This window comes from Malania oleifera, chromosome 2, assembly GCF_029873635.1.
Source record: "Malania oleifera isolate guangnan ecotype guangnan chromosome 2, ASM2987363v1, whole genome shotgun sequence".
In the NCBI taxonomy this organism is placed as follows: Eukaryota; Viridiplantae; Streptophyta; class Magnoliopsida; order Santalales; family Ximeniaceae; genus Malania; species Malania oleifera.
Genome location: NC_080418.1, coordinates 115,592,938 through 115,607,083, shown reverse-complemented (window position 1 = coordinate 115,607,083; position 14,146 = coordinate 115,592,938). Strand labels below are relative to the sequence as shown.

Here is a 14,146-nt window from a genome sequence, read left to right as displayed (position 1 = left end):
TCATTTTCTTTATTGGATGTCGAGTATGTGCATTTTTTTAGGTCGTGTAATTAATTTTTGCATGGAGAAAAAAAATTTATATATACTTATTTGAAAATCTATTATCTAAAATATAAATAAATAAATATATATATATATATATATATATATATATATATATATATTTATACAAGTATCCAATAATATAAAGGAGCAAGGCTCCAACTAGAATTCCCCACCACCTTTAGTTCTCATAAGAGCAGAATGCATTGATGGTCCGATCACAAGGCTTTGCTAGCCAACCCATGTCTTTCTTCTTCCTCTTCATTTATCCTCTCTTCTTTGCCCTTCTCCATTAATTTTGTCTCAGTTTGTATTTCTATTAATGTACTACAACAAGTTCTTTGCTTCTACTTCGCTTTTCTAATTCTTTCCTAAATCAAGATCTTTGATTTAAGAAGTCGTGAAATTTTTATGATTCTAGTTTGTCTCATAGGTTACACGTAAAATAATTTATAAGTGCACTAATATCATCCCAAGAAATAGTACTTCACTTATATATGCTTGGCTTTACCTTGCATGTTGTTTCGTACTCGTGATCGCTGCCATGATTTTGGTCCTCAAGCAGCAAATTAACAAAGCAAGGAGCATTTTTTTTTTTCTTTTTCGATCAACCTAAATTGAGTTTGAGCTACACAACTCGTGATCAGCAAATATGTTTTCAGGATACAGTGAAGGTCAGAATATAATTTGATATCAGTTTGCATTATACACAGTGTTTTAAAAGGCGAAAGCGTAAGGTGAGGCATTTTACCCTCTGCGAGACGAGGCGTAAGCCTTTTGGGACTATATTTGTAAAATAATTAATAAATAAATAAATTATATATATAGTATTAAAATGAGAAAAATGTTAGAATAATGGGAAACAAATAGCATTCATAATTTTTAAGTATCATATGGGCCAATTTTAGGCTGACTAACAAACTCAAACAATGCATGTTAAAAATAAGCCATTAATTTTCAAAAAGAAGAGAAGAAACCAAATTACAATATCACAATGTCTCATTATCCAAGATTCTAATTTCTAAGATTCTAGTAAATCTTAATCAACGAGGTTCAGAGGGAAATATCAAGATCTTCATCAACGTCCTCATCTTCATCATAATAAATAGGAGTCCTTCCAGTAATATATTCCTCTCCCACTTCAACATCATTGTCTTCCTCAATTGTTTCCAATGTTGGCCCCTTGCCTTTGTCTTGAGTGCCTACATATTCAATAAAGCTATAGGTTAGGAATTAGGAGAAATGGAGAATTATAAATTAGTAGATTAAAAAAATGACTATTGATATGCATGTACTCAAGTTCTCACAATAATCACTAATTTTCCTTTTTCTAGGAAGATTAGAATGCAAACTACCAAAAGCTTGTGTTGCTTGAGCATCATCTCCTTCAAGAGGTACCACGGGCAAAGCTCTAATAGCATCAACATCTAGGACATTTTCATCATCAACCCAAGAAGTATCTTTTGGGAGGATAGATTCTTCCTTTTCTGTGATCCATTCATCATCTGAAACTAATTCTGGCACCAATATTGGATCATAATTTTGTATTTTTCTTATAGCTCTCTCCCTCAGTTTGGTGTTGTACTTGACGTAAACTGGAGCATTCAATCTCTTGTGCTCTAATCTATTCCTCTTTTTTGTATGAATCTGCTCAAATGTGCTCCAATTCCTCTCACATGCACTAGCACTACATATCAGGCTAAGAACACGAATAGCAAAGTTCATCAATTTCGGGGTCTTTGTCCCAAAACATTTCCACCAATTAGCTACAAAATAAAAAAGAACATATTTAAGTTCTAAGTTATAAGAAGAAACAAGGATAGAGTACTACTAATTAACTATTTTTTACTGAAATATTATTTTTACCTGAGTTTCTCAACATTCTAAAGTCAACAGCCACTCGAGTCCCAAAATCCCCTCGTGCATTATCAAACAAATCCAATTGGATGTCTGTTGCTAGCCTCTCCTCATATGTCAACATTCTATTCATGCATTCAAATAATCCTTTCTTCACTTTTTTACAATCAAGGAAGTTTTCCTTATAACGCATGTTAGCTTTGGTGTATTCTCAAGAGGGAAGTGAATTGAAATTTTAAAATTTATTCCTAGGTTTAACTAATATAACAGTAGTATATTCGCAACCTAGGGTCTGTCTATATAGTTCCAAATGCGCAGATGAATAAAACGTGTGGAAATTAAATCATGTGTGACATTCACAATATAATATACATGTGCGATAAATAAATTACGGAAAAATAAAATGCACACACAATATGTTATTAGGGTTTGACCAATACTGCCTACGTCCCCGTCTCTAACTCGCAAGTCTGAGAATTCCACTAATGCTCACTTAATGGGTGAAGCGGCACCGATTACAATCAGGTCAATTCACGGGGCTAACCTCAACTTACACCTTACCAGGATGGTGCACCTAACTTAACTAACCGGATCTAAGCCAATTAGGGACTATTTAACAAGTCTAGTCTCCCTCTTCAGGCCCGTGCCTGAAATACAACAAATGTTTATAAAATTTTGCGTACACGAAAATGCTTCTTACACAAGCAGATATGTACCACTACGCACAAGTACTAATCAATGCACATCAATAATATAGGAACTATAAGCTCAGTGCTCTATATGTGCAATCAACATTCAGAATAATAACTTTATCTAATCAAGCACAAGAGTGTATTCTAGAACTATTTTTGAAACTATGTATCACTATATCTCAATAAAAAACTTAGGGTTTCAAAGATTACTATCAAGGGTATTCTAAATATCTCTAAACAATATTTTCTCAATATCAAGTACAAGGAGATATTTAAAAATAAGCTAGTAAAAAGATTTTTGCACACACAAAATACAAGCTCAAATGAGTCTTGCAATAACAATGCAAAGACCCACTTAGCTATAGGATTTTTCCCACACAAGATTTATCAAATTAAATCGGTGGAAAAATCCTTAACTCTCAATATGACAATCAAATGTCTCAAACAAGATTTTCAAAAACTCAAGCACAAGAGATATTTTTGAAAAATAAGCTTGTCAAAAATATTTATCTTCAAAACACAAGACAAGCTTTTGAGTCTTGCAATGAGAATGCAAAGACTCACAAGCTTAAGAAGGTTTCCCCAAAAAATAAATTTGTGAACCAAATAACTAGGGAAATCCTTTGGGCTTAACTCTCAAGAAAATCAAAAAAGCAATCACAAGTGGGAGAGTATAAGCTAGTGTAGGATTTCTCAAGATACTCTTACTCAAAAGGATTTGGCAATAGAACGATCAAATGGATGAGTATATGGGTTGTGTACGAAGAAAGTACTCTTAAAAATTTAGAGAGAATTTTCTTAATCTAACTCCGTAATCTTATCTTAATTTTAGCAAATGATCTCATATATATAGACATGGGAAGAATTATGACTGTTGAGGACATATTAGTCATTTTGGAAAAAGTTTAAGTGAGGTTAATAAATTTTAACTGCGTTTTAACCTCGATAATTCTCGCCAACCTGAGAGCACCGATCGACAAAACTTAAGGTTCGGTTGACCAAGTGGCTGGGTTCGGTCGACTGGGAGAAATTTGAACTAGAAGGATGGTCGACCAGACTTGAAGGGTTCAAGGGCAATTTTCCAAATCCGCACGGTTCGGTCGATCGGGTCAATTTGAACTACGAGGTTCGATCGACCAGGCGGTTGGTATTACCTACGTGGGAGTTCGGTTGACTAAGGCGTTGCCCATATAAACTTGGTCGATCGACCGTGTGGTCAACTTGTTGACTTAGGGAGGTTCGGTCGACCAGGTCTTGCCTATATACTTCTGGTCGATTGACTGAGCAATCAATATGTTGACCCGGTTGAGGTTCGGTTGACCAAGGATCTCAATGTAACTAAGTTCGGTCGACCAAACATGCCAATTTCGGCATTTTTAGTCTTTTTCTCTTTGAAATGCTGCCCCTATTTATTTGATGATTAACTTAAATTTGATAGGGAATATTTTCGTGCATAATAATGTCTTATGGCCAGTTTAAGGTCTTTTTAAGGGCACCAAAAAAATTCGGCGTCGGTCTTCGGTCGACCGAAGAGTCATCCCTAAGGTCTTTCTAAGGTCTTGACCTTATAGTCCTACATGCATGATATGCAGATTATGACAGACTTTTTCCTAATTAAGATTACAGACCTAAATAGAAATTACACCAAATAAATATCAACTAGGGTCTTCATTTTTCTCCGGGTCTCTGAGTGCCATCATATGATATTGCCAAAATAAACCTACACGTCAACTCGGCAGACATTAGATACCTAAGTATTTGTCATAATCAAAACAGAGTATCCATAGGGTCAACAATTTCCCCCTTTTTGATGATAACAAATACTTGCCTACTACTCCTCCTTTTGGCAACAAAAAAAAGGCATAAATAAACATTTAAGTATATATAGGCAAATAAGAGGAAAATATCATTCATATACAATATATGGTTTGGGAAAATTTTAAGAAAAATCAGCAGCATTCCGTTTGAAACTAGATCATTTCCCAAAAACATGTCTCTATACAAGTGACCTGATTGAGTAATATATCTACAATATATCTACAACTATTTACTCAAACAGTCCAGTATTCTCAACACATAAAATAGAGGTATAACTTTCAGACATTCAAGAAATATAATAGTCCTATAATACAAAATGAATGACAAAGATAACTTCAGCAATTAAGCATACAAACAATAAAACTGGTTATTTAAATGATTTAAATGACATGAAAATAAGGCTAAACCATAAATATATACAAACCATTGCAATTGAAACATATCATAAGACCCATGGAAGATTTGAGTTTAAAGCACACGACATATGATAACAAATAGTTGGTTTGAGCATAGACACAGCCTAACAAATTCACATTGCATTTACATATGAAGTTATGATATTTGTAAAATGGTATTGGGGCTTGCTTGCTGAAGGAGAAACTTTTATTTAATGCACACGTAAGCAGAATTTTTCTGGTGAATATTTAAGCATAAAACATCTCATGACCAGAAAAATACAACCATATGAAACTTAAAAGATATATTCAAAGGTAAAAACAATATCATATGGCAAAAGAAACACATAACTTGTGGCAAAGCAGTATAATTTCAATAAAGCATTACAATTAAGCACATGTCACAGTAATCTCAAAACACATCTAAGCCTAAACTACTAGTGAGCATAACAAGATAAGAGTTTAGTTTAAGATGCTCCCCCTTTCAAATTGAGTCCAAGCTTAGATGAAATAAACTGCTTATACTAGATAGAGAATTATTTAATTATGTCTAGTAGTATAAGTCATCGATCCAAATCTTTAAAATCAACTATACTGAGTATTTGTCAATTACGTTTGTCAATTGATTTGTACAGTTGTCCCTATAGACTATAGATGCATAAGAGAATATATATTAAGGCATGCTATGTAGTCCATGACCCAAGAACATTCCATATCATATCATAGAACATCAAGTGCAGGATATAATGTTCAAGGATATCGGAAGAGCCTCAACATTCAAAAAGCAAAATGATGCATATAAGTCATTTATGCGCTTCCTATAGGGATGAATTTTAGCCTTTCTAAATCTTTGATGATTATGTTAGGATAAAGTTTAATACATTTTTAACTTTCACTCATCATTTTAAAAAGATTTTAACATGTATTTTATCATAATCACCCATATACAAGGTTTTACATTGGGAAAATTCCTGTTGAAATTTCGGCAGCATGCCATCTGTAAATCAGACATTTTCCCATAATACCTGCACATGATAGGTTCAATCAAGCAGTTTATAATTCAGTTCAAGGTGCACACGAACCTATATTCACTACCAACATGCAATACACATCATTGCATCCGCCATGCAGGAGGCATTCTAGACTATGCATGCAATCAAATAGCAAGCAGCAATTTATAAAATATAGTCTATCAATCAAAGAATATGCATAGTAAAAAGCAAAGGATAGTTATGAGTTTAGTGCAATGCTGTAATTCATAAAGGCATATGGGCATAGATATTATAAGATAATGAGAGCATTTAATTTTTATAGTCATGAAAGAGTCATGCTTCCCTTCCATTATGTACTCTACTTATTTTATGCCATCATATGCTTTAAGTTTCTTGGCAAAAAAAAAAAAAAATCACAATGAATATCTTTTTTGTGAGCTAAGCATATCTTGCCTCTTTTCTTATGAATTTCAATACGTGTGAGAGGAACAAATTTACAAGGCTTTGAACTTTTAGTTACTGTGCGTAGGTTTCCTTTAAAATATGTTTCTTCTTGTAGATTAAGACCTCGGTGATCAACTTAGCCATTCATCTCATTTCTAAGGATATGAAGCTCCAATGGATATGACTTAACGTTTTGAGAGCTTATGAGATGAAGTAAAGAATAAATACTCTTAACATTTAAGTTTTTATTAAGTTCAGAAGAGTATTTAGGAAAGGTAGGACATTATTAAAATAGTTTTATGATATTGAATATGTCCAAACCTTTTAGACAAAGAGCAACTAGAAGTATATGAATTTTTGAACACTGCTCTTTGGTGATTGGAAAGTATCCTTTAGATATGATCACATATTTATAGCAAGGATACGAACCAATGAGAGGATGGATCTTTACTTGAAGTGATCATGATATGGTAAAGATTTCCTATGGAAGAAGTGAACCAAGATTAAAGGATTTACAATCTAAACTTAAAAGAAACACTCCCCTAGTGGATGCCTCTAATTTTGATTACAAGGAGAATGACTTTTTATTAGCACTCGATAGATATGAAATTTATTATCATTGGTGCTAATACCTGGAGTGATGACCTAATTTTGATTGATGAGTTTATGATAAAATGATATAAGGCAAGACGAATTCCCTAATGCTCAATTATGTGCAATGGACAAAGTATGCTTAACTTAAGATGTTTATATTTAAGTGTGGGTTAAGCATTTTGAATTATATACCAGATGTAGTAGCTTTGTCCATTTGGAAGTGGATGTGTATACTAAGCTTTAACATTTTAAACTGAAGCCACTTCCCAAGCCTAATGTCATTACTAACCCCTAAATGTAATCCTAGGGTCTAAGGGAAAAAAAATTAATTTTATAATTTTAATGTAAATCCATTTTTCCTTAGGTCCTACGGGGTTTGCCTTACTGATTATCCATTTCATTTCCTTTTCTAAACCTCTAGCACCTTTAACTAAACAATTAAACCCGCTGTGCCCTTTTCTTTTACAGTGTACGCAGGTTTTGTAAATACGTGAGAAATTATGCTTACAATTCTTATTTTCGCTTGATGAGGCATAAAAACTTGTATGGGATTTATTAAGTGATTTTGAACCCTTTTTGAAAACATTTTTCTTTTTAAGACTTGAAGGTTCATCATCTCCCATTTCTTCCTCCTGATAGATTATTTTCAATATTTTCTTCATGCTTTTCTTCTCTAAGGTGGTATGATAAGCTTTCAATTCTTTTAATTGTTTTACCACATTTTTATTTTCATTTCTCAGGAAGATTTTATGTTTAGGTATCCTACCTAAAAGCTTATATAGTTTAGATGAAGCCTTTTCTAGTTTTTTGTATATGTGCATGCTTTCATTATATAATTCAGCACATGATTCATTACATGAATTATTATAATCATTAACGAATGAATCATTGCATGCAGTTACATCAATAGAAACACTGGATGATTCATCATAAGTTATAACACAATAAACATCGTATGAATCATTTACAGTGTTATCACAGAGTTTGACAAATGATTCAACATACAATATATTGCAATATTTTCCACAAGAATCATCACATGCATCATTAACAGGACTATTGCAATATTCAATAGATGATTTAGCACACAAAGCACCACAACATTCAACACAAGAATCATCCATCGAGTTAGAGAGAGAATCATATACCTCCCGTTCTGTTATTGCACTATCCTCGTGATTTACCACTTCCAGATCATTTGAGCTCGACATTATCGAAGTGGTGATCTCCTTCTCCTGGGACTCTCCATATTTATTTTTAAAATTCTCCCAGATATCCCTTGCATTTTTACATGCTATAATTTCATGATAAATATGAGAATTTAAAGCACAATATAACAATTCCATGGCATACAAATTTGCATGCATTAAACTATTATCATTTTCTACTGGCATACAAATTCCTTTGACAATCACCTGTCAGGCCCTCCAGTCCATTGATTTTATAAATAGGTTCATTCTAATTTTTCAGGTGGTGTAATCAACACCAAAAAATAATGGAAGACTGAAAGGTGATCATCCCTCTCCGAATGGGGATACACCAAATAGAGCCATTGCGGTCTTTTTGCAAAAACGTTTAATTCTAGTGCAACGAGACTCTGATACCAATTGTTAGCTTTGGTGTATTCCCAAGAGGCGGGGTGAATTGGAATTCTAAAAGTTATTCCTAGGTTTAGCTAATCTAACAACAGTATATTCACAACCTAGGGCCTGTTTATAAAGTTCCAAATGCGCAGATGAATAAAACGTTCGGAAATTAAATCAGTGGCGACATTCACAATATAACATACACGTGCGATAAATAAATTATGGACAAATAAAATGCACACACGATATATTATTGGGGTTCAGTCAGTACTGCCTACGTTCCCGCCTCTAGTTCGCAAGTCCGAGGATTCCACTAATACTCACTTAATGGGTGGAGCGGCACCGATTACAACCAGGTCAATTCACAGGGCTGATCTCAACCTACAAATTACCAGGATGGTGCACCTAGCTTTCCTAATCGGGTCTATGCCAATCCGGGACTATTCAACAGGGCTAGTCTCCCTCTTCAGACCTGTGCCTAGAATGCAGCAAATGTGTATAAAATTTTGCGTATACGGAAATGCTTCTTACAAAAGCAGATATGTACCACTACGCATAAGTACTAATCAATGCACATCAATAATATAGGAACTATAAGCTCAGTGCTCTATGTTCAATCAACACTCATAATAATGACTTTATCTAATAGAGTGTATTATAGAACTATCTTTGAAACTGTGTATCACTATATCTCAATCACAAGGTTAGGGTTTCAAAGATTACTACCAAGGGTATTCTAAATATTGCTAAACAATACTTTCTCAATATACAAGTACAAGGAGATATTTAAAACTAATCTAGTAAAAAGATTTTTGCACACACAAAATACAAGCCCAAATGAGTCTTGCAATAACAATGCAAAGACCCACTTAGCTATAGGATTTTTCCCACACAAGATTTATCAAATTAAATCGGTGGAAAAATCCTTACTTAACTCTCAATATGACAATCAAATATCTCAAACAAGATTTTCAAAAGATTAAGCACAAGAGATATTTTAGAAAAATAAGCTTGTCAAAAATATTTAACTTTACAACACAAGACAAGCTTTTGAGTCTTGCAATGAGAATGTAAAGACACACAAGCCTAAGACGGTTTCCTCAAAAAATGAATTTATGAACTAAATCACTAGGGAAATCCTTTGGGCTTAACTCTCAAGAAAATCAACAAAGCAATCACAAGTGTGAGAGTACTAACTAGTGTAGGATCTCTCAAGATACTCTTACTCAAAAGGATTTTGCAATTAAATGATCATATGGATGAGTATATGGGTTGTGTATGAAGAAAGGGCTCTCAAAAATTCATAGAGAATTTTCTTAATCTAACTTCCTAATCTTATCTTAATTTTAGCAAATGATCTCATATATATAAACATGAGAAGAATTATGACCGTTGAGGACATATTAGTTATTTTGGAAAAAATTTAAGTGAGGTTAATAAATTTTAACTGCATTTTAACCTCGATAATTCTCGCAAACTCGAGAGCACCGGTCGACCGAACTTAAGGTTCGGTTGACCAAGTGGTTGGGTTCGGTCGATCGGGAGAAATTTAAACTAGAAGGATTCAAGGGCGATTTTCCAAATCTGCGCAATTCGGTCGACTGGGTCAATTTGAATTATGAGGTTCAATCAACCGGGTGGTTGGCATTTCCCATGTGGGGGCTCCATCGACTAAGGCATTGTCCATATAAACTTGATCGGTTGACCGATTGGTCAACTTGTTAACCCAGGGTGGTTTGGTTGACTAGGTCTTACCTATATACTTCTAGTCGGTCGATCAAGCGGTCAATATATTGACCCTGTTGGGGTTCGATCGGCCGAGGATCTCAATGTAACTGAGTTCGAACGACCGAACATGCCAATTTTGGCATTTTCGATCTTTTTCTCTTTGAAATGCTGCCCCTAATCATATGATGATTAACTTAAATTTGATAGGGAGCATTTTCATGCATAATAGTGTCTTATGGCTAGTCTAAGGTCTTTTTGAGGACACCAAAAAAATCCAGCGTTGGTCTTCGGTCGACCAAAGGGTGATCCCTAAGGTCTTTCTAAGGTCTTGATCTTATAGTCCTACATGCATGATATGCAGATTATTACAGACCTTTTCTTAATTAAGATTATAGACCAAAATAGAAATTACAACAAATAAATATCAACTAGGGTCTTCATTTTCCTCTGGGTTTCCGACTGCCATCATATGATATTGTCAAGATAAACCTGCACATCAACTCGGAAGGCATTAAATACCTGAGTATTTGTCATAATCAAAACAAATTATGGCCCATAGGGTCAACAATGCAATTTGGGATTTAAATAATATCATACATCATGTAAATGGTGATGAAGTTGTGGATTCCATCTATCATCTTTTTTTCTTCAAATGGGTCCATAATTTTTCTCATTTTTAGAAAAAATTGCAGCAATTTTTTCCTTTGCCGAATCCATAATCTTATAGAGAATTCCCTTGACTAGTCTTTCCTTAGAATCAACTTCCCTTAGAACATGCACAAGAGGGACAACACTTTTGATAACATACGCCACGTGAGGCTAAAAATGTTGGTCAAATAAAACTATTGAGCAAGTTCTTATACCTTCATGCATTTTTGTATATGTAGAAGTACACCACATCTCTGAAGAGAACATAGACTAAAGGCCTCACTTTTGTTTATAAATCCTCTAAAGTGTCAAAAATGCAGTAGCAAAGCGTGTCACTGCAAGGCAGATGAGTTCTTTGTTGTTGGTGAAATGCTTCCTCATCATTGCAAGTACATAGGAATGATTATAAATAAATTTCACAACTTGCTTAGCCTTTAGGATTGTGCTTGCATGGATCTTAAATCTTGCAATATCCTCTAACATGAGATCCAAACTGTGTGCAGCACATGGAGTCCAATAGAGCTTCTCCCTTTTTTCCATAAACTTTTTCCCACCATTTATCATGTTTTTGGCATTATCAGTTATCACCTACACATCATTCTCCTCACCAACTTCCTTAACCACCTTATCCATATACTTAAACAAAAAATCACCATTTTTTATAGAATCATAAGTATCAATGGATTTTAAAAACCACGTACCAGCAGGACTATTTTTAAGGATATTAATTAAGACCCTTGAGAACCCATCAGTCCATCCATCAATCATATTCCTTCCGAGCTTTGTTGTGATCTTTCAATATGCTATTGATGTCTTTCACTTCATCTTTATGGATCCAAGTCCTCATCTCATGCATAGATGGAGGCTTGAAACCTAGCCCATAATTAGCAATTCCATCCACCATAACATGCCAATATACGTCATCCATCAAATTAAATGGTAAAGCATTGTTGAACACACAATGGCCAACTTTCCTACACTCTTCATTTCTTTCTCCCTTCTTCCATTTTGAGTTTAGAGTGGATTGTTTGGTCTGTGAAAATGAAAAATTATCCATATGAACTCTAATCATAGGAGTATGGCCATTTCCACTATTTTTCTGCTCAAATCTCCAACATTAGACCTAGCATTATGACTCCTTCCTCGTGGACCCTACCCAATCTCTTCAATAAGTTCATTTTTTTTACCCTTCTCTTCTTGAAATTTTTCAAGAGCATTCTTACACTCATCACTCACGTTTTGAGGGATTTTTGAACAATGTTTCATTCCCTTCCTTGTACTAGCCAAATGATGTTTAAACCTTGTGACAGTCCCACTACAACGTTGATCACAAAATTTACATCTAAAATATTTTTTTTGCATCAACTTCTTTTATATATTTCTAAACAATTTTTTTTTTCGCCTCATGGAATCAGCTTCACACATTTCAGTAGGTGCAATATGATTTAATTTAAGAAATTAAAATATGAAACAAAAACAAAACCTGAAATGAACTTAGACCCTTTGGACAGACTTCGAAAGACAACCAAATGATGCTGAGAGACAAAGAGAGAGAGAGAGAGAGAGCAGAGCAGAGGCTTCAAGAGAGGGAGCATATAGGACAGACTTCGAAAGACAGCCAAATGATGCTGAGAGAGAGAGAGAGAGAGAGAGAGAGAGAGAGAGAGAGAGAGCATTGTAGAGGCTTCAAAATAGAGAGAACGGAGCATAGGCTTCGAGAGAGAGAGAGAGAGAGAGAGAAAGAGAGAGAGAGAGAGAGCAGATGCTTCAGGAGAGAGAGAAGAGGCTTCTTCATGGCTTCGAGAGGGAGCAAAGGCTTCGTCGAGGCCTCAAGAGAGGGCAGTGGCTTCGTCGACCTTCGTCCAGGCTTCAAAAGAGAGAGTAAAGGCTTCGCCAAGCTTCGTCAAGTCCTCAAAACAGAGAGCAAAGGCTTCATCGAGTCCTCAAAAGAGAGAGTAGGGGCTTTGAGAGGGAGCAGATGTTTCGTCAAGGCTTCGTCAAGCTTCTTTAAGGCTTCGAAGAGAGAGCGAAGGCTTTATAAGGCTTCAGTGACAGAGTAGAGGAGAAAAGCTTCGGCTTCGGCAACAGAGTAGAGGAGAAAAAGCTTCGCGGGAGAGACAGAGAGAATAGGGTTTAGTGTGTTTTGGGTTTAAACTTATAAAATTGTGTTTTAAACCCAAGAATATCTAAAGGCGTACGCCTTTCATATGAGGCGTAAAAAGGCGTCATTTTTTGGCTGAGGCGTACGTTTTGTTGGCTGAGGCATACGCATTCGTGGAGATTTTCCTTTACACATACGCCTTGGTGTGTTTTCCTCCTAAAACGCCCTGAGGCACACCCAGAAAACGCCTTTCGAAACATTGGTTATACACAAATGAAAACTAATTGCAAACATCCTTATAAGAATTTGAAATAAATTTCTGGTATTCTATTTCTATAGAAAATAGAACTCAAATTTGAAGAAAATATAAGTTGTGGAAATTTTATATAAGAAAGAGAATGAGAGAATGATGAAATTTCTATATATTTTGTGGTATTAATTCTGTCTTTAAATAGATAAAATTATTTCTTTTCACAAAAGTTACAAAGGTATGAACAGTTGCAACTGTTGAAAGTGTTATATGCGTCGACCTGATCGTACCTCTGAAATTTCATAGTTGCGCCCTAGTCGATACACTCTGGAAGATTTCTATGTACAATTGATAGCACAGTTGACTAGGCCGCACTCCAAGATTTCTTGGTTGTGCCCTGGTTGAACCATTCTGTGAACCTGTCGCTATTTGGTACTCTAGAATCTTCTAGCTTGACCTAGTCGCCCTTTGTATCTCCTTGGTCACACCACATGATCTTATAAAAAATATAAGATTAATTTTAATTCATTGGATTATGATCAACAATCATGCGCCACTAGCGCCCTACAGCCCATGCCACGCATACGTGCGTGTGCGGACGTTGCAAAACACCCTCCTAGGTTGCACTTGAGTACACACTAGCACTCTCACTTAGCCAACTTTAAGAGATTATTCCACCTTATCATTTATTAATGACTTTTATTTTTCTACTTTTTTCAATGTGGGACAAGCTCACATAGCATTAAATATATTTTAGAAAAAATTTCAACAATATTTTGATTTTTCATTTAATAAGTGGAGTCAATGATATTAAATGTCCATAATTTCTTATTTAGCAATATCCTCAAAGGTAAAATGAAGGAATGAATAAAAATATATAAATTTTTTTGTTTAGTGTCATTTATATTTTTCACTTGTTTTTGTTTCTATACGATGAAAACATATTAAGAAAAACATTTGTTTACTTTATTTCAGTTGTCACCCCCTGAACCCGATAAT

The 14,146-nt window shown here is 34.7% G+C and overlaps 1 protein-coding gene across 1 annotated transcript; it reads right to left on the bottom strand.

Annotated features, from left to right (window-relative positions):
* Positions 1-1,095: 1,095 nt before the first annotated feature.
* LOC131148322 (uncharacterized) lies at positions 1,096-2,092 on the bottom strand. Its single transcript, XM_058098037.1, has 3 exons — positions 1,909-2,092; positions 1,398-1,808; positions 1,096-1,244 (listed from the first exon to the last, which is right to left on the bottom strand). The coding sequence occupies exons 1-3, from the start codon at positions 2,090-2,092 to the stop codon at positions 1,096-1,098; spliced, it is 744 nt and encodes a 247-aa protein (XP_057954020.1).
* Between the last annotated feature and the right edge of the window lie 12,054 nt (positions 2,093-14,146).